Raw genomic sequence first — 18,964 nt, 5'->3', positions numbered from 1 at the left:
CAGTGCAGCTCCAGTGTATTGTCTGCTCTCTCTCTTGTTGCCGTCCTTCTGTCCTGCTGCGCTGAGAGTCGGACAAAGAGGCTCCTTTAAATATGCAGACACCTCCCCCACCTCCCCCACCACACCCCCAACACACACAGACATACAAAACACTCACGTGAACACACTGCCCCTCCCTGCCCTAGTCGTGGACCTGGACTGGACCTGGTTCATGTTGCTTTGTTTTAATAAGGATTTGTTTTGTGTTCAAAGTCTGGTCCTGGGGCCAGAAATGGCACCCTAACAGGTTTTGAATGGCACAGTAATGAACCCTATAACTTTAAAGACTTTATTTCTGAGGCAGACTCCTTCCTTCCTTCCTTCCTTCTTATTCTTCGTTCTTTGCTGGAGTTCAGTGACGAGCTGCTATGGAAAGGTCAAAGGTCATTGAACCTGCGGTTCTCCCTCGTGTCCATCAGAAAAAAAACTTTCTTAAATAACTACTAGCTTCATTTTCACTGTGTGTGAAATTGGACTGTAGACCATCGGTGGATTTTTTCTCTCCTGAACCTGAAGAAGACTGGAGGAGAACAGGCGCCGCCATGGCAGCTTGGCAGAGGCCGCTTCCACACGCGATGCAGCAGCGTGCAGGGGCCCGGGCCCCAGACAGGAGCCCAAGCTGGTCTCAGCCTCCCAACATGTTGAGCTGGCCCGCCCTGGGCAGAGCCAAATGGTTCTGCAGCTGGCCCTTTGTCCCCTTCCTTAAGTAAACAAAGGACAGAAACAAATTAATGACCTACATTCACAGTGAAGCTCGCACTGCCTGAGAGAGAGAGAGAGAGAGAGCTTGTCTACAAGCAGATGTTCACTACGACACTACAGGCTGCAATTAATGATCAGCAGGAGCAGAAGACAACCAACGCTGCTCCTGCTCCTCAGGTCCAGGAGCTGCTCCTCAGAGCTGGAGCTCACTTGAGGTCACTGGTCCAGGTCACTGGTCCAGGTCACTGAGGATCCAGTACTCAGACACGGTCTACAGGTCTACACTCAGACCGTGGTATTCTTAATGAGCTTCACTCGGAAATGGATCAGAACCTCGTTTGGTTTAACGAGGTATTTGTCTGTGAGAGGCTAAGAAACTGGACAGACACGTGACGTGACCTCTGACCTCAGATCGGCAGACCAGGTCCCACAGATTAGCGGTGGCGTGAGTGTGTGAGGGGGGCTTAAAGCGGAGACCATCTGTGGTCTGAGTACTCCTGAGTCCAGGATCTTCAGTACTGTGTAACTACTTCAAAACTACTGTAGTACTTATCTGTCGGAGCAGCTTCACTGACGGCTCAGCTGCTACACCCATGTGTGTGCGTGAGGGCTTTTCATGAGTGTGTGTGTGTGTGTCTCTCAGTGCAGATACATCAGGTGAAAATCTGTCACATGAACGCTCTCTGGTTCATGACAAATCAGTGAGAAACAGCCAGTAGTGTCCTCCTGATCTGACCTTTCTGTGACCTTTCTGTCTCTGTGTGTGTGTGTGTGACAAACTTGGTTCACGCACAGAAACATCAAACTTTTACCATGTTCACTTTAAGCACTTTCCAAGCTTTTCAAGGTCCTTCTGCAGACTTCTCCAGGACCTTCCAGCCCCTGGGAAATTCATTTTTTTTAATAATCTAATGGACTGATGACTGACTCTAAATAATCACTGACTCTCATAGTTTTGGTAGTTTTATATAATTTAATTTAATAATATTTTTTTGTAAAAAAAAAAGTCTTCTGTGCAGCATCAGAATTTCCTTTCAATAATTTGATAAAGTATAATTTCCCTGCACCGTCGTCGTGGAAATGTTCTGTTTTTGTCGTCGTCGTGGTTGAAGTGAGACAAACGTCCAGACTCGGTTTCATGTCAAGATTCTTATAATTTATTGCAATTTGCACACAATTTAAAAATGTCAAGAACAGCACACACCAAAAAAATTACAAAACTAAACACAAAACTTTTTTTTTTTACTCCCCTTGAGAAAAATCAACCCAGCTATGATTGTCAAAGCTAAAAAGACTAAATCTGGAAAAAAAAGGAATAATTTAAAACAAAAAAAGAGCAAAGAATCTCAAAGGGAGGAAATAGAATTCAACCAAATCTGTTTCTCAACTCAGACACTGATTGTCCTCTTTTCAAAACAAACTCTTTTACAGCCCCCCACCCTCTCCCCCTTTACACTCCACCCCCATTTGTCTTCTCATCACCTGTTTGACATTTTAACAATTTACTTTATGACTTTATTTAAGAAGAAAAATAGACCCCCCCCCTCCTCCTCCTCCTCTCCCCCCACTTTGTTTTTTCAAGTAAGCACAGCCAAAGATGGAGGTTTTCCTCAGCAGGTCAGTTTCTACACCTTGGCATCACTAACAACCCCTCCCCTCCTGGACCCCCCTCCACCATCCTCACAGAAGAAAAAAAAAACCATCAATAAAAATAAGAACAACCTGAACTACAGCAGTTTAAGGCCGTCAAGTACAACCAGAGGAAAAACTACAACAACCAGAACAGCAGTGACGGTGAAAACAACAGCAGGATCGACTGAATCCATATGAAATGATGCTGCAGGGGGTGAGGAGCTGGGTGTGTGGCGTGGGGGTGTGTGTGTGTGGGGGGGGCAGACTTCTGTTTCAGGGTAAAAAAAAAATGAGGCGATGCTGCAAAAACTGCTGTAATGTTCCTCACACTGTTGCACTGGCAGAGCCTGTAGGTACCACCAGAAGATGGGACGGAAAACACACACACACACACAAACACACACGCCCGCGCAAACACACGCGCACACACACGGTAAATGCAGAGCCGTGTTTTTCCCGAATCGCGGCCTAGTCCAGGTTGTAAAAACACTTAAATTTAAACAATTATTTTGTAAATAATTATTTAAAAAAAACCAAACATTTAGAAAAAAAATAGATTTTTTAAAGATATATTTAACAAAATCTTTAAATTGATACGTCTATTTTTTAAAATCAATTTTCAAGTGATTTACATTGTAAAATAATTCTAACTGATTTTTTTTAGAAGAAAAATAATTTACCAATAATAATAACAATAATAATAATTTAACTTAAAAATGTGTTCAGAGATTCAGAGATCTGTCTGGTGTGCGTCAAAATAAAGGTCAACGTCGTGGTGGAAAACACACACACACACACATACACACAAACCTTAATCACTTTCACATCCCGGATTAATGTGTGACGCACCGTGGCGACAACATGAAGACGATGACTGTTACTGTTCTGACTGTTGTGACTGTTGTGATTCAGATCAGCTGTAAATGACGGCTGACGTTGGAACCTGCGGCCTCGACCAATCAGGTTCTCTCATTCTGTCTGTGTTATACTTTAGAGCCAAGAGTAACAGAAAAATCACTGTGTGGCTTGGGGGGGGGGGGGGGGGGTGCTGGGTGGACATAGATCGTCAGTAAGTTCAATTGACTCGTAATAACCAAGTCACATGCTGATGAACACACACACACACACACACACGCACACAGATAAATCAGTGCATAAAGACACGCCTCACCCCGGACGCCTCACCCCACGGTTCGGCCGCAGCAGCCGACAGTAAACACATTGGGGACACACTTTCCCCTTGAGGCAGAAAAAAAAAAGCTTCAAAATTAAATTTAAGACCAAAAAGAAAAAAAAGAAAAAAAATCAAATTTCATGCATTTTTCTTTTCCCCAAAAAAGTGAAAACCCAGCTGTGAACGACTGAACCTGGAGGTGTGTTTGTTTTCCTCACCACGAAGAGTAGAGAAGAAAAAAAAAAAGGAAAAAAAAGCCTGTGGTCAAATATTTGATCCATTACACTGTGTACAGTAATACAGCAAATTCACATTTCATCTGAAAATATACAGGAGTGGACGTCATGCAACAACAGCAGGTCCCATTACAAAAGTAACAAAATAAGAAGAAGAAGAATAATTTAAAAAAGTAGGATTAAACTTTTTAGAACAATATACAACAACTTTAACTTAAATATGTTTTTTTAACAAGATGATTTTTCAAAGACTAGATTTAAGAAAAACAAATCTATTAAGAACAATAATAATAATATTAATTAGAATAATCACTTTAAAGGTTTTTTTTCCCCCTCTTTTCTAAAAATGACTTCAAATTGATTCCCAGTGAAAAAGGAGGCTGTTCATTGCATGAGTGCCATCAGTTCGTCTGTCAGTCGTCAACGACGCCGAGCGGCGCTCCTCGGGAGAAGCGGGGCTTCGCCCACGACGCCTCCCGCCCAGTAGCTAATGAAATAAATTCACACCACACACACACACTCGTCGCACACACACACGTCAGTTGTTTTCTTCTTCTTCTTTTTTTTTTTTGCCAGAGTAGTGCAGTACTGCACATACACAGTACAGTAGAGTATTCTAATGCCTTTTACTTCAGTGTATTTGACCTGAACTCCTGCAACGGGTGGAGACCATGCACCGACCGCTGTGGGAGTGTTTGGAGCATCTGACATGAAACACACACACATACAAAAAAAAAAAAAAGTTTTCAATCAGTGACGGGTTCAGATCCCGACCAGGATTTCAAACGGAACCTCGGCCAAAAACAGCAACTAAAGAGTCAGTAGTAACGTTTTCATGTGCTATTAAAGTGCAATTGAATGAGACCTTGCCACAAACAACAACATGATTCACTCAACCCCTCCCCGACCCCCCCCGACACATTAAACTCTCCCACCGTTCTTCCTCACCCCCCGACTCCCCTACTTCCCTTTGTCAAACCCCTCCGCCGGTTCTACTTCCACAGTTCCTGCGAACTGTCCTCGATGGCCCAGTCCCTGACGTTGGGCAGCGCCAGCGGCTCGCTCTTCACCGACAACGAGTTGACCAGTTCACAATGGAACTTGCGGATATGTCGGTACAGGTCCCCGGACTGCGTGAAGCGCCGCTCGCACCACTTGCAGGCGTGCGGCTTCTCGCGCGTGTGCACCACCGCGTGGCGGCTGAGGTTGTGGGAGTATTGGAAGCTCTTCCCGCAGGTGGTGCAGGTGAAGGGTTTCTCACCCGAGTGTGTCCGCTCGTGGCGCTTCAGTGTGTACATGCATGAGAAGGTCTTGCTGCAGATGGTGCAGGTGGGCACGTTGACGTCTCCGGCGGGTTTGGAGCGGATGCCCTCCTGCTCCCTGAAGTGGGAGCTGAGGTGGAGCTGCAGGATGGGCGGGGAGGGGAAGATCTTGTTGCACAGGGGGCACATGAAGATCTGGGTGTGGGGAGCAGAGAGCATGTTGGAGACGTAGGGCAGCAGGGAGCTGTCCATGCTGGCCGCCTCGGCCTGAGCGCGTTCGTTCTCGCCCCCCAGGATGTCGTCCTCGTCTCCCGTGGGGGGAGGTTTCTCGTCCCGCTCCAGCTCAGAGGCCAGCGAGGCCTCCCTCAGCGCCGACAGGTGAGCTTCCAGGCCGAGCCGCCGCTGTGCCGACAGAGGTCCCCCGACCCCGTGGTGGGTCAGGACCCCGTTGGCGCTGGGAAGAGTGGCCTTGGTGAGGCCGCTGTGTTCCATGTCGTAGTCTCCGCCTCCCAGTTCCTCTTCCTCGTCTGAAGCCACGCCCCTTTCCACCTTCACCCTCACAGCCAATGGGCTCTGGAGGCTGTCAGGTGTAGCTGCCCCGCTGAAGAAGGGCTGGTGGTGGTTGTTGTGGTTGCTACCGGAGATGGGTTTCACCGACAGATCGAGGACGCAGTCGGCAGCATCGCTGGACACCCTCCTGCCCCTGTGGCCCCCACGAGAGCCCACAGAGCGGTGCGACCTCTGGGAGAGTGACCCGGTGGAGCTGGTGGGGCTTCTGGCCGGGGAGAGAAGTTTTCCTGCCTCCACCAGTGACTCTCCGGCCTGCGTCTCCCCCTCCGGGTGACGAGGGCTGGTGGTGGCCATGTTTGGCGTCCCTGCTCTGTCTGTACTGGGCAGCCTCAGCCACAGAGGCGCGCCCTCAGCCTTCCCCTCCTCATCTTCATCACTCTGCAGCAGGTCGGCGGTGGCCGGCCGTCCGGGAGAACCGTCGGAGAGACTGTCGGCCTTGTCGGAGCAGCTGGACCCTCCGTCGTCCTCTCTGCGCGTGCTGTCCGCCTCTGCCGTGGCCTTTCGCTTTAGACGCTTCTTACACACCTTGACGATGTCGTACATGTGCAGGTAGCTGGCCGCCGCCAGAACGTCCTCCACGGGAAGGTTCTGGAACTGCAGCTTGCCCTCGTACATGAACTCGAGGAGCAGAGAGAAGGCCGGAGCGGTGACGATGTCACTGTTGAGGTGGACCACGTCCCTCTTGTCCAGCTGGTCCTTGTAGAACAGGTGGAAGTACATGCTGCAGGAGGCCAGCACTGCGCGGTGCGCACGGAACTGAGCGTCGCCCACCAGCACCGTGGAGTCGCACAGAAAGCCCTGGTGCCGCTGCTCGCTCAGACACTGGAGGAGATGTCTGCTGTGGTCGGGGAACTCCATCCTGCCGTCCTCATAACCTGCAGCCGCACAGACACAGAGGAAGAAGAAACACTGAGTCAGTCTCCGAGAGAGTCAGAACCCAGACCTCGACCCAGGACCCAGGACCCCGGGTTAGACAGGAGCTGGACAAACTCGGGCTCATACACACTGATGTTCATCACCTTCCATCGACCAACAGTCGACATGTGGACGGATTCAAACACACACCCTACAGCTAAAGACGGCCGCGAGAAAAACACACACTCTGATACATACCAACGATTTACAGATGAAAAAAGATACTAAAATAAAAAAGTGTTGTTTTTATTTTTTAATGAAATGAACCCATTAGTATTTATGGATGAATTTGTTTAAATTAAAAACTGAAAATAACAGAACGTCTCACTGTGCGATTCAGTTGTCAGCTGCTGAAAACAGATGAAGGTGTGAGAGAACGCCGTCAGCGTACGTTTGGAACCACACAGATATTTTTAAACAGAAAAAAAGGAAATTAAAAAAAAAAATTTAACCCAGAATGTGACAAAAAAAATACAGAATTTAATTTTCTTATAACCCTAATAACTAAATTGTGCGGACGCTTCAGAGACAGATTTATTTAATTACTCTACGACATATAAATAAATGTTTTTTACATTTTTTACAAAAAAAATAAATAAAAAATGAAATGAACCATTTTTTTAACCTACTACAAATTGAAGATTGATGACAATAATCCAGAGATTGTCCTAATCTGAGGTGAACCAGCAGCACATACAGATTCAGATCCAGATTTTTTCTCCTGACTCTCTGCGTCGTTTCTATCTTTGAGTCTTTGGATCTTTATCTCCTGCCTCCACTCCTGGACTGTCGCTGCTCCTACGCTGGTTATTTTTATTAACCCACTTTGGCCTGGCCTGGCACAGCCCTTTTAGGTAACCGGCTTTCAGCTGCACACACTGTACTCACGTACGTAACACACACACACACACACACCTACCTACACACCGACCACCTCCACAGTCCAGTAAAAAGAATGTACGAAGGAAATCAAAATAAAAAATAAAACAGGAAATGAAGTGAAATAAATCTTTAAACTAACTTTAAAATAAAATAAAATAATTCCAGTTGAACTCCCACCTGTTAACCACGTCGACTTGTCCTGCCTGAGAAAATACATGTCTCTGCTCTGTGGTCCAGTCACCTCATCTGAATGAAGCGCCACCAGGAATGTGTGTATGAGTGTGTGTGTGTGTGTGTGTGTGCGCGCGTGTCGGCGGTGTGTGTGAGTGTGTGTCGCGCTACGGTTTGTTCAAACTGCTTTAATGAGGGGGCTTATAGGGACAAGGGTGTACCACCTCCCAGCCCTCCACACCCCCACCCCCACCCCCGTCCAGCCAAACGTCCAACCTCCTCCTTACACACACACACACACTCGCCATCCGTCACTCACACACTCCGTCTCTCTCTGAATCTTACAGAAAAAAAAAAACCCCTACACATCCGCCCCAACAGCAGAAACTGCCCCGGTCCTCACCCTCCTCCTCCTCTGGTCCTCACCCTCCTCCTCCCCCGGTCCACCCACCACCAAGAAGAGAAGATTTACAATACAATCACTGTAAGTGCCCTGCTCGTCACAGCATCAATCCTAATCCTTAAAGATGTCTAAAAATACAGACGGCCGCGGTGGCAACGGGGAGGAGAGCTGTCAGAGGAGGCTCAGCCCGTCACCCCCGGACCCCGGACCCCCGACGACCACACCGGCCCGGCTGGGCCCGCTCAGGCAGGGGTCTACCAAAGGGGAGGGAGAGAAACCAAGACGCGAGAGGCAAGCAGAAGAGAGGGTGAGGTAGAAACCTGGACGGCCGGGGAGAGGGAGGCTTACCCACATCTGATCCAGCTGACGGGGGCCATATGGCAGCTGCTAGCCAGATAAAGAGATTAAGACTAGGAGGGAGTGCGATTACAGCTGTCTAGCCAATTCAGGCAGCTCAAATCTGCAACTTCTAAATTAGTCTGCTCCACTCCAGCCGTCAGGAGGAGAGAGGAGTGGACGGAGGCGACAGGGGTGGACGGAGGAGAGCGCACAGTTGCGACTTTAATTTTTACGAACAGATATAATGTGAACAGTCATGTGTCATTTGTCCGTTTCTCTGTCGATCTGGTCTGAAGTTTCCTTCGTCACAGACTCACACTTTTCTCTTCTGTTCAAACGACAGGAAATTAAAAGTTCTAAACGACGAGGGTCCGAACAGAACCGCCGACGACAGCTGAGTTTTAAATGTAGCTATCAGCACCGCTAAGTGAAAACACAGCAAAGTGTTCCCAGACCCTCCCCCTGGACTCCCCCCTCACCCCCACTCCTCTCCCCAGCAGCAGCAGAAGTAACTACTGAAGACTCACCGGCAGTTTCTAAGACAGAGCTCCACGGCTTTGACAAACTGGAGAAACACCACAACAAAAACAAGTCCTTCACTGTCCCGGACACACACACACACACGCAGACACACACACTGACGGTACCTGCAGCCGTATGCATCAACTTGATTAACTCCACTGTGGCAGGATAGCTGGTCTCTCTCTCTCTCTCAGTGGCTGGGAATGTCTCTTTCTCTTTCTTACTCTCGCTCTCTTTCTTCTTCTTCTTCCTCCTTCTTTTTCTTCTCGCTCCCTCCGAATCAATGAGTGGGTAGAAGAAAAGAAGGAAGAGAAGAAGGAAGAGAAGACGACGAGGGAGGAAGGCTTAAAAAGCCACGCTGTTCAAACTGCGAAGGACAGATGCAAAGTGGAGATGTTGGAGGGGGGACGAGATACCAACTCCCTCGTTCTCCTCCTCCTCCTCTTCTTCTTCCTCCCTCCTCCTAACTGATCGGCAGCCACAAACACACACACACACACACATTCACAGCACTAACTCTCCCAGGCTGCCGCTGAGACTCACAATAAAGGAGTGGGGAGGGGAGGGGTGGAGGCAGTGGAGGGACGGGGGAGGAGGTGGAGGGTGGATGGCAGCCTGTCAGCTGCTCTGACATCATCCTCAGATGGAGATGCTACCTCCAGCTGTGCTCTTTCTACAGCCATATGCTGCCTCCTCTACACTCCTGCCACCAGACTCCTCTTTCATTCTACCAACAGCTCCTAACTTTGTCTCATTTTTCTCCCGCTCCTCCCTTTTCTCACCTTCCTCCCCGTCTCTATGAAGTAAAGAAACCTGGGTTTAATGTCACTGTAACGTCACTTAACGTAGGAATTTTATTAAAACTAGTCAAACTGTGAACTTTGACAAACTCCCATAAGAACAAGATTAAAACTTGTATTTTTTTCTCTCTCTCTTTCTTCTGTTGTTTTGGCAGTGTTGGAACCCTCCTCCGTCTCCCCTCCTCTGTCTCCCTCTCATCCCTGTCCAGTTGCCATAAACAAAGGCCGACGCAGCACATTTGCGGCTGACAGACACACGCAGCTGATACTGTTCCCACTTCTTTACGGTTCAGCGCCGCTGCCTCCTCCTTATAGTCCATCTATTCACTGCTTCATTCATTCACTCACTCATTCATTCATTCATTCATTTATGTCCACTCGCAGACACCACCCCCCATGTCTGTGGACCTTTCCCACAACTGACGGGAACAAAAAAAACAAACAATAGGAACAAGTCTGAAGAAAGAGAAGTGAGAGGTGGTCCTGAACAAACAGGTGAACAGCCTTCAACTACTGATAACAAGTAAAATGACAGCCTTTAAATATATATATAAAACGCCAATCTGACCACGTGACCAGACCTGTGTGTCATTTCTGTGACTTTTATTTTAAGCAGCTGAATAGTTTTCAATTATTAATTTAAAAAATGTTGTTTTCAATAAAACTAAAGCCACCAAAAACAGACAATGAGAACAAAAATATAGTTTTAGGTTACTTATTTCTGTGTAATAAGACGTAAACAATAACCTAAACGTATTTTTTTAATTGAATGCGACTATGACAAACGCTGATAATCGCAGACGTCGTGACCCCAATCAAAGAGTTTTCTAAATAAAATGAAGCAAATATATATTAAAAAAACATTATTTAATATTGTTTTTCTGCTAAAAAATGACCGTGACAGGTGGCAACACAGCGAACTGCGAATCGCTATTTGTTTTTCTAAATAAAATGAAGCAAATATATTTTATAAAAAACATTATTTAATATTGTTTTCCTGCTAAAAATGACGATGACAGGTGGCAACACAGCGAACTGAGAATCGCTATTTGCACCTAAAGACAGAGTACGGACTTTTTTCTAAAAAAAAAATTATAAAGTTGTTAAAAGTTCTTATTTTTATTTACAAAATGTATATAGCATATGTTGATGTAAAAAAAATCTGAGTTTTCAACCTCAAAATACATTAAAATGTTTTTATGACATTAGCCGCCAGAGCTAACTTTTTTGTAAAACAGAACTAATTTGATATTTTTTTATATCTTTAAAGTCAGACACAAAATTTAACAAAAGTTCTCTTTTTTTTCAACGATAATGTTTATAAGGTGATCCTTTTTGGGGGCTGTTTATTAACCGTTTTAAAACCGCTTTACGTTATTTTTAAGCGTCGAAAATTAACGTAAAGTCACCGGAGCGTCGGCGTTGAATTAACTGATGAATTTATCCCGATCAGTCGGGTACACGCACTCGCAGATGCGCGTCCATGCGGCTAGCTACAGCCCGCTGATTGCTAACAAAAGTAAAGCGACAGTAAGGAGCTATTTACAGTAGTTGTGGAGGCCCCGGTGCTATGACAACAGCTGCTAAAAGAGCACAGCTAACATGGCAACTATTAGAAACAGAGTCACGGTGAAGAAGCTCCGGCCACTTTTCCTCCACACTTCACCCCCGGCCCCTCTCTTCCTCCCTGCCGCCCTCCTCGCTCCTTCTACCGGAGCCTCCTCTCACCGCACTCCGCTGGTTAGGGAAGCAGCACTTACAGACAAGCAGCTCCGGCTCCGGCGTCCTCCTCTCTTCTTCCGTCAAAAATCGGTTTGTCCTCCGCAGACAGAACTAGGCTGACTTTTTCGGACTGGTTTCCATAGTCGAGCTGAGCCGGGGAGCAGGAGCGGGGAGCGCAGCACTCTGCGGCGGACAGATGTTTCCGAGCTGTTGCTGCTCAACTCAGGGCTGGAGCCTAAGGAGGAGGAGGGGGAGAAAAGGGAGGAGGTGGAGGAGAGTTGAGTGGCACAGCGCTGAAGCCAATGGTGGAGGAAAGTCAGGGCAATTTCGAAGCAGCCCTTCCGACAGTGTGGAGGGAGGGATGTGTGCTGATCTGCTCCGTCGGTGTCGCCTGACAGCAGACAACAACAACAACAACAGCATCAGCAGAAAGAAAGGAGAGAAGAAGAAACAGCAGCTGGAACGAACCAACTGCTGCTTGGAGTCACAGATCAGACTGCTGCAGCAGAGGGAGAACCTGAGACTGGAGAGGAGCCCAGACACGCAGTGCAGTCTGGGTACTGTAGTCACCCAGCTGCTACAAGGAAGGAGCAGGTGCACTACCAATAAGAAAGACTCAGAACAAGTTTACGGGAGCAGACGGAGGGGACTCGGGGCTGGAAAAAAAACAACACATAGTAATATTAAGTAAATCGCAGTAATAGAGTACATGTGTAACTGTCTGTGTGAGATTCCATGAGATATTTCCTGTTTCCTGGACCTGGAAAAACCAGGAAAATCACTGGTTATGAAGTGAACCACAGACACAGTCTACATCCCATAATACTCTGAATCACATACTACAAATACATGTATAATAGTACTACTTATAATACTAGGCACAGCTGCCTCACAGCTGACTGCGACACTTAACTACCAGCACCAGTACCAGTACCAGTACTAGTAAAAGTATTGACCCGTGCAGCAGTAGCTCCCAGTGTTTCAGTAACGATGATGTCACTGTCCATCCATTGGTCATTTCTCTAACTGTAGTCACTTCACATGTTGTCATTCACAGAAACTTCAAGAAAAAGTTCTGGTTTCAGCAGAATTCCCCTCGATCTGAACATCCCATCATCACCTCCCAGCGTGTGTCTGCGGGTGGGTGCTTCAACCTCTGGTCTGCAGCCCGGCTTTTGGACAGTTTCGCTTCAACCTCTGGTCTGCGGCCCGGCTGTTGGACAATTTCTTGGACATTCGTCCAGATTAATAATCCCATCGTTTGGATTAGTCACAGATGAAAACAGGTGAGAAACACTGACCTCTACCTGCTGATGTTGGTCTGACTGTTCCAGGAAAATACAGAATTTTTCCATATCTCTTCCTAGATTAATCATGGTAAATCCAATTTAAATTTTTAGTGATTAATTTCTTAATGGCTGGACACCTTACTTTTTGCGATGTATCTAATTCTTAGCAGGTTCTATTTTTCTAGATGAAAAGTGCACAGAGCTGATGAACTGGTGACATTTAGGTTTTTACATGACTCAGAAAAAAAAAACCCAAATCTAGGACAAGGAGATTCAGCAGCAGCTGTGGTGGTTTAGTGTCTAGATCATTTCTTTTCTGAGATGCTTAATGGGATTTAATCCCAGGGATGATAACAAACACTATAAATATCTGACAGACTTCAGGCTAGAATTGTTTTAAATCTGATTTGTAATAAGAAGTATATGGCTCTCCTGCTCTTTAGCACCACCTAGGATTCCTCTCAGATGTGGGTCACTGGGACAAAACCCTTCATCACACGTCTGTCCTGTGAGGAAAAAAAAAAGAAAAGAAAAAAGGAGCCGCTCTGTTGGTCCAATCGTGTTGGTCCAATTTGCATCTCCTAAACCTGTCCCACAAAACTAATTGGCGTCACTAATAGAAGTCCGGAGTGTGCACTAATGAATTCACACGCTCTGGTGTCATAGCCCAGCCACTTGTTAAAATGCAAATCAACGGTGACCCTGTTAATGTGTCTGTCAATTTGTGCTCCACATCATCAGTGCTCTACAATCAGAGCCTTGTTCACACAACAAAACCCAGTCGGGCCCAGAGTTCAGCAGCAGCGACAACTACTGGCTCATTTTGGCACAGCGCACGAAGCACCGCGTGGACGTTGACACGGCGGACGGAGAGTTTTTGTTTTATATAAGAGTTGTTGTTAAAGATGACGTGATGTGTGTGTGTTTTGGAGAACAGAGTAATGAGGTAGCTTTGTGTGTCGCTGTGTTTGTTTTTTGTTCCGTATGAAGATTAGTGTAATTTAAATTTTTTTTTTTTTTCTGCCTGTTGATTAGTCCAAGAGTCTGGACCCGATGAGGCAGAACCTCAGTGGTCAGGTCACAGGGAAAGAAATAACGGTTTGTTTATTTACAAAGTATAGAAAATGTGTTGATGACATTTCTTTTACATTTTTATTTTCTTACCTTCCAGTTTCCTCGACACACATTGTCCAGGGTGTAACCCCCCCACCCCACCCTTATCCCCTGGATGACAACTGCTGCACCCTGAGGAAGGGGATGACTGACTGATGGATCTGAACCCACAACCTTCTGACGTGAGTTTGTCCTTTTTTGTAAATGATGAGCTTTAATTTATTATTAGTTTACTTACGTTTGAACTGAAATGAAACGCTGAAATATTATTTGTAGTAGAACTAGTTTTAGTCAACTTATTATTAGTTACATTATTTTAATTAACTAACTTGGTTCTTTTGTTTTTTTACACCTCTGTTACGTCACCACAGTCTCCAGTATCACAGTCTGTATTTTTTTGCCTCCACTGGTGCAAATGAAGTTCAGCGTTCAACTGATTTTCTACTTTACACCTCTGGAGGTCGCTGTAGATCCCAGTTTTTTTTTATCCCCGGTTTAATTGAACAGTGTTAGATTCACAGGGTGAAATTTCGATCAATACTAAATTTCCATGAGATTTAAAAATAAAAATATAATAAAAAAAACAAACGGACAGAGGGCCACATTAAATTTGAGATGAAAATTTATTTATTTATATGTATTTGATTTTAAAAAATGATCTTCCTCCCATAATTAACTTATATTCTGCCCTTCTTTTCTGTAATTGCTTTTCTGTTTTGTGTGTAATATTATTATATAAGATTTTAATCAGTGGAAAATGAATATCTGTGAGTCTGGCAGAAGAAACCAGTGTGAGAAAAAAAAAAAAAACAGAAACAAAACCCGGGGCTACTGCAGAGACATTTCAACGGTATATGCTTCACAGGTTCTGCCTTTTCTTTGCCAGCATTAATTACATTTTATATTCAAAGGTGTTTAACGAGACAGCTGTGAAAAATCAACCCTGCAGCCCCCAGACTTCTGACCACCGTGCTAATTTTACACTAAATTGAATCTGAATCAAATGATAGACGGCTATATTTGTTCATTTTACTTAGATTTACAAATTGAATTCTTCAAATGTCCATTGTTTCTAATTGACTTTGTTATGTCTAAATTCTCCCGTCAGCTGTTTTTATTTTGCGTCCTTTGTTGTTGCAGCGTGCTCAGAAATATCTTTCCATCTGTCGTCGTCGTCGGAGCGAATCTGTCTGTTTAGCTACCGATTCATTTGGGGATCAAGATGTTTGGACTCACTTTCACTCAATTTGAGTCGTTCCCTTTTAGTCGTCTACACGACAATGTTAATTTACATCATTGTCCCGTTGATGAAGCTTCAGCTCAGGTTTGAAGCAGCAGGGAGTTGAAATAATGGAATGAAAAAAAAAAGGACAGAAGGAAAATCAGCGTCAAGATTCGTTGGACAAGTTTGTCTGAGTCCAGCACAGAGTGAGAGTTGAATTAAATGAATGGAAGTATGATGAAATATATATAAAACATATATAAAAATATATAAAATCCTCTCAGTCATCAGATGGATCAGCAGCGTAGTGGTTGACGATTGGAATTTATCAAATATATATAAAATATATCCTCTCAGTCATCAGGTGGATCAGCAGCGTAGTGGTTGAAGATTGGAATTTAGAGTTTATTTTTAATATGAAGAATAAAATAATGTAATAAATAATAATTACTATTCAACCCAATAGTAATGAGACTGTGATTATTATGCAACGGAATTCATAATTCTATAAACAAACAAACATTAAAAAAATAAATTCAGTGATTTGTCAAACATACTCTCCTCTCCCTCCCTCCCGCTCCGATCGTTTTGCTGGACAGAGTCTTCGAGCTCCTTCATCGTTTTCGTTACTTCACCTGTGAAATGCTGTAAAAGTGCAGAGGAAGCTAGGAGCTAATGAACAGCTAATAAAAGTGTCAGTTCCTGGAACGGTTCTCCGTGCTCGGTCCCACAGCCCCCACCATCATCATACAGAGTAATGGATGTGCAAGAGGGAAGAAGACTCCGTGGGAGATGCTGGGCTCTCTGACAGAAGGGGGAGGATGAGGTGGAAGGGAGGGGGAGACAGATGTTTCAATCTCAGCCCTGGGGCTGATGGGATTGAATCATCTCTCCCAGCTATGAAGACTGGAACTGAGCTGAGAGTACTGTTGTTCAGTACTGTTGTTCAGTACCGTTGTTCAGTACTGTTGTTCAGTAGTACCGTTGTTCAGTACCGTTGTTCAGTACCGTTGTTCAGTACTGTTGTTCAGTACCGTTGTTCAGTACCGTTGTTCAGTACTGTTGTTCTGCTCTCCTCCACGTCCAGATGTTCAGCTGGACCTCAGTTCAGATCAGAGTTTCCTTCATCTTCATCTTCATGTTCTGTTCACACATCTTGAGTCCTGCTGAGGTGGGAGGAGCTTTGGTCCACTTTGATCTGGACTTGTACCCAGACCACATCATGGTTTCGTCCAACGTCCTCCTCCGTCAGTGGAGTCTGTCTCTGGTTCAGCCTATCAGAGTTTCCTTCATCTTCCACAGCGTGTGTTCAGCGCCCAGATGTGAAGTTCACGTCTCGGCCAAATTCCTAAAATACTCTGATGTCATGGCATCTAAAGAAAATAACACTGAGTCCGGTGTGACATCTGTCACCGCCCTGGAGGAAGTGCAGAGCAACTTCCTTATCATGGACAGTGGCTGGAGCTCCTCCATGATCTGATCTCCAGCTCTGCTGCTGCTGGAGTCGTTTGACTGAGTGTAAAATATTCATGGACCATCAACGGTCGCCGTCTGACGGCTGGTGAACAGCTGCTGGTCTCTGAGCACCTAGAGGTGCAGCATCTGTAACACTGAAGTCTCCAGCAGTGTGTGTGTGTGTGTGTGTGTGTGTGTGCGTGGACTTCTCCAGACATCAGGATAAACAACTGTGTATTTAACGTGCTCATCTCCAGATGGCGGAGAATCACCTTCAGAGGAGTCTGGGTTTCATCAGGACCTCCTTCCTGTCAATCTTCTCAGTGGCTGAAGTTCCGTGTCAGATGTGCTAACGTGAAAACGCGTCTTCTGAAGAAGTCCCTGTGGTTCTATAGATATCTGTGTCTGTTCTTCTGAGCGTCAGCACATCTCTCTGTGTGTGTGTGTGTGTGTGTGTGTGTGGGATGTTCACACTCCGGCTTGTGACGCTCTCAGAGAGCGCTGCAGCTTTGGCTGCTGCTCTGTGATGGACATCTGGAAGCTAAATTGGTTAATGGCGCCTCCGAGCTAACAGCCAGCCGCTGAGTGTGACATGTGTGTGTGTGTGTGTGTGGGTGAGTGTAAAGGTTGGAGAGATGGTAATGTTGGGGGGGGGTGGTTGTGCGTGTGTGTGTGTGTGGGGATGGAGGGGGTCTACATCTGGACAGCCATCCTGCCACAGACGAACCCCCCTCTGGACTCTGGGCTCTGTTTTTGTCCAACTTCATTTCATTTTTCTCTTCTGTTCTACAGTCGACAGATCAGGTGTGTGTTGTCACAACTGAACCGAACTGAACCGAACCGAACCGAAGTGTTGAAGCCATGACATCCCACATTTGTCTCACAGTCTCCACAGCACGACGCAGGTCAGTTTGATGAAGGCTAACGTGGGTGCTCAGGTCTTTTCACTCCGACTGGTCACTATTATCGTTATTTATATTAGCAATAAAGTGGACTGGAGCCGTTATCAAACTGAAGCACAGCAGGCCGACCACAACAAACAGGGACGCACAACTGATGCTTCTCGGCCTCAGACTTGCATGGTTTAATCTTTGAGACAAGCATATGCTACTGGCAGGATCGACCAAAGTAGATTTGGCCGACGTTGGCCGTCGGAGGGTAGAATTGGTTGAACTTTTTGGTCGAGGTCTGAGGAGTAAGAACGAGGCAGAATAATTCATCAATAAGTTAAACAGGTGACTGGTTAACGTGAGGTGAACTAGTCTGGTCAGTGAGAGACATTAAAGAAGAAGTCGTGTTGATGATTCAGGACATGGTTCTGTGGTGGTGACAGGACTGGGCTGCTGAGGGTTGCTGGATTGAATTCCGTGTTGTGTTGAGCAAAGCACCAAAAACCCAGTGGAGCTCAGTCTGTGTGTGTGTGTGTGTGTGTGTCTGCTGCAGCACCAGCCCTGAGCCAATGGGAACATTTGTTTTGTGGCTTCAATTCCCAGGAATGTCTAACCTGTGCCAGCTGTTGAGAACATGTCACCTGAGCCAACGAAGCCTTTCTCTGCCACCACATCAGCTCCGACTCCGCCCCCATCTGGGCACCAGACCACACGTCTGTGGGGTCGGTGTTTGCCTTAACTGCCTCTCCTCTGCACATCTGTCTGCATGGCTGCCCATACACACTCCCTCTGTTCACGTGTGTGTCTGTGTGTGTGTGTGTGTATGTGGTAGAATGTGTTGTATGTGCGTGTCTGCCAACCTGGATGTGTTTGTGTGTCTCCATCTGTGTGTGCTGGACTTCCCTCTCCTGCATCTGGAGCAGCATTGACAAAGACTTTCCAACAAGGCTGACGGCAGCCGGGCTGCCAAACAGTCCAGATGTTAGTTCTGTACGCCGCAGGCTAAATGAGCGGCGCCACACTCTGGTTATTCAGGACGAGTAAATTACTGCCGTTTCTCAGCACAATGAGAGAAAACAAGAGGTGTAAGCACAAAAAAAAAAAAAAAAAAAGTTAGAAGAAAGGAGATAAAGGATTTTTTTATCTCCCATAATTATTCAGACTAAAGGTCAATTTAATTAATCATTCTCTGGTTATCAACAAAGTCACATGATCACTGATGATTTGTCAACTTGAAAGGAAACAAAATGAAACCACACTCCTTAGTATCCTCCTTGTCAAACATCGATGACGTGATGAGATGCGTACCACACCATAACGTACCATACGTAAGTATCGCGTTGTATCGTAGATTATTTGACCAAATAGTATTGTATCATAACGTATAGTATCGTAGTTATGATACAATACTATTTGGTAAAATAATATTCGATACAAAACGATACGATACCTGTCATCGTCTACCTGTAGCTGTGCTGACGTCACTGTTATTGCCCCGTGGTGTGGCAGTTCCTGGAGGAAGCTGCTGAACTAACATCGTTTTTTTTTACTCTTTCATGAGAAATTGCAACACTTCTCATTAAACAAACAGCAGACGACACGTTCAGGAAATAGATATTCAGGAGA

General features: G+C 45.7%; 1 protein-coding gene and 1 long non-coding RNA gene across 5 annotated transcripts; one reads left to right on the top strand and one right to left on the bottom strand.

Moving 5' to 3' along the window:
* Positions 1 to 4,127: 4,127 nt before the first annotated feature.
* On the bottom strand, positions 4,128 to 11,853 carry zbtb18 (zinc finger and BTB domain containing 18). 4 transcript variants are annotated; one of them, XM_025060728.1, is made up of 3 exons: positions 11,408 to 11,853; positions 8,973 to 9,214; positions 4,128 to 6,490 (listed from the first exon to the last, which is right to left on the bottom strand). In XM_025060728.1, exons 2-3 carry the CDS (start codon positions 8,986 to 8,988, stop codon positions 4,776 to 4,778), a joined length of 1,731 nt encoding a protein of 576 aa, XP_024916496.1. In that variant the 5' UTR covers positions 8,989 to 9,214; positions 11,408 to 11,853; the 3' UTR covers positions 4,128 to 4,775. The 4 variants fall into 4 exon arrangements, with proteins under 4 accessions (XP_024916496.1, XP_008319786.1, XP_008319785.1 ...); XM_008321564.3 differs by lacking the exon at positions 8,973 to 9,214; XM_008321563.3 differs by lacking the exon at positions 11,408 to 11,853 and having other exon boundaries at positions 8,973 to 10,503.
* Positions 11,854 to 13,313: 1,460 nt separating this feature from the next.
* Positions 13,314 to 15,258, top strand: LOC112487857 (uncharacterized). Its single transcript, XR_003051343.1, has 3 exons — positions 13,314 to 13,604; positions 13,694 to 13,756; positions 13,830 to 15,258. It is a non-coding gene; the product is annotated as an uncharacterized LOC112487857 (long non-coding RNA).
* The last annotated feature ends 3,706 nt before the right edge of the window (positions 15,259 to 18,964 follow it).

The sequence above is a fragment of the Cynoglossus semilaevis genome, chromosome 12, assembly GCF_000523025.1.
Source record: "Cynoglossus semilaevis isolate Cse_v1.0 chromosome 12, Cse_v1.0, whole genome shotgun sequence".
Taxonomy (NCBI): Eukaryota; Metazoa; Chordata; class Actinopteri; order Pleuronectiformes; family Cynoglossidae; genus Cynoglossus; species Cynoglossus semilaevis.
The sequence above is the reverse complement of the archived record's forward strand: the minus strand, read 5'-3'. Positions and strand labels throughout refer to the sequence as shown.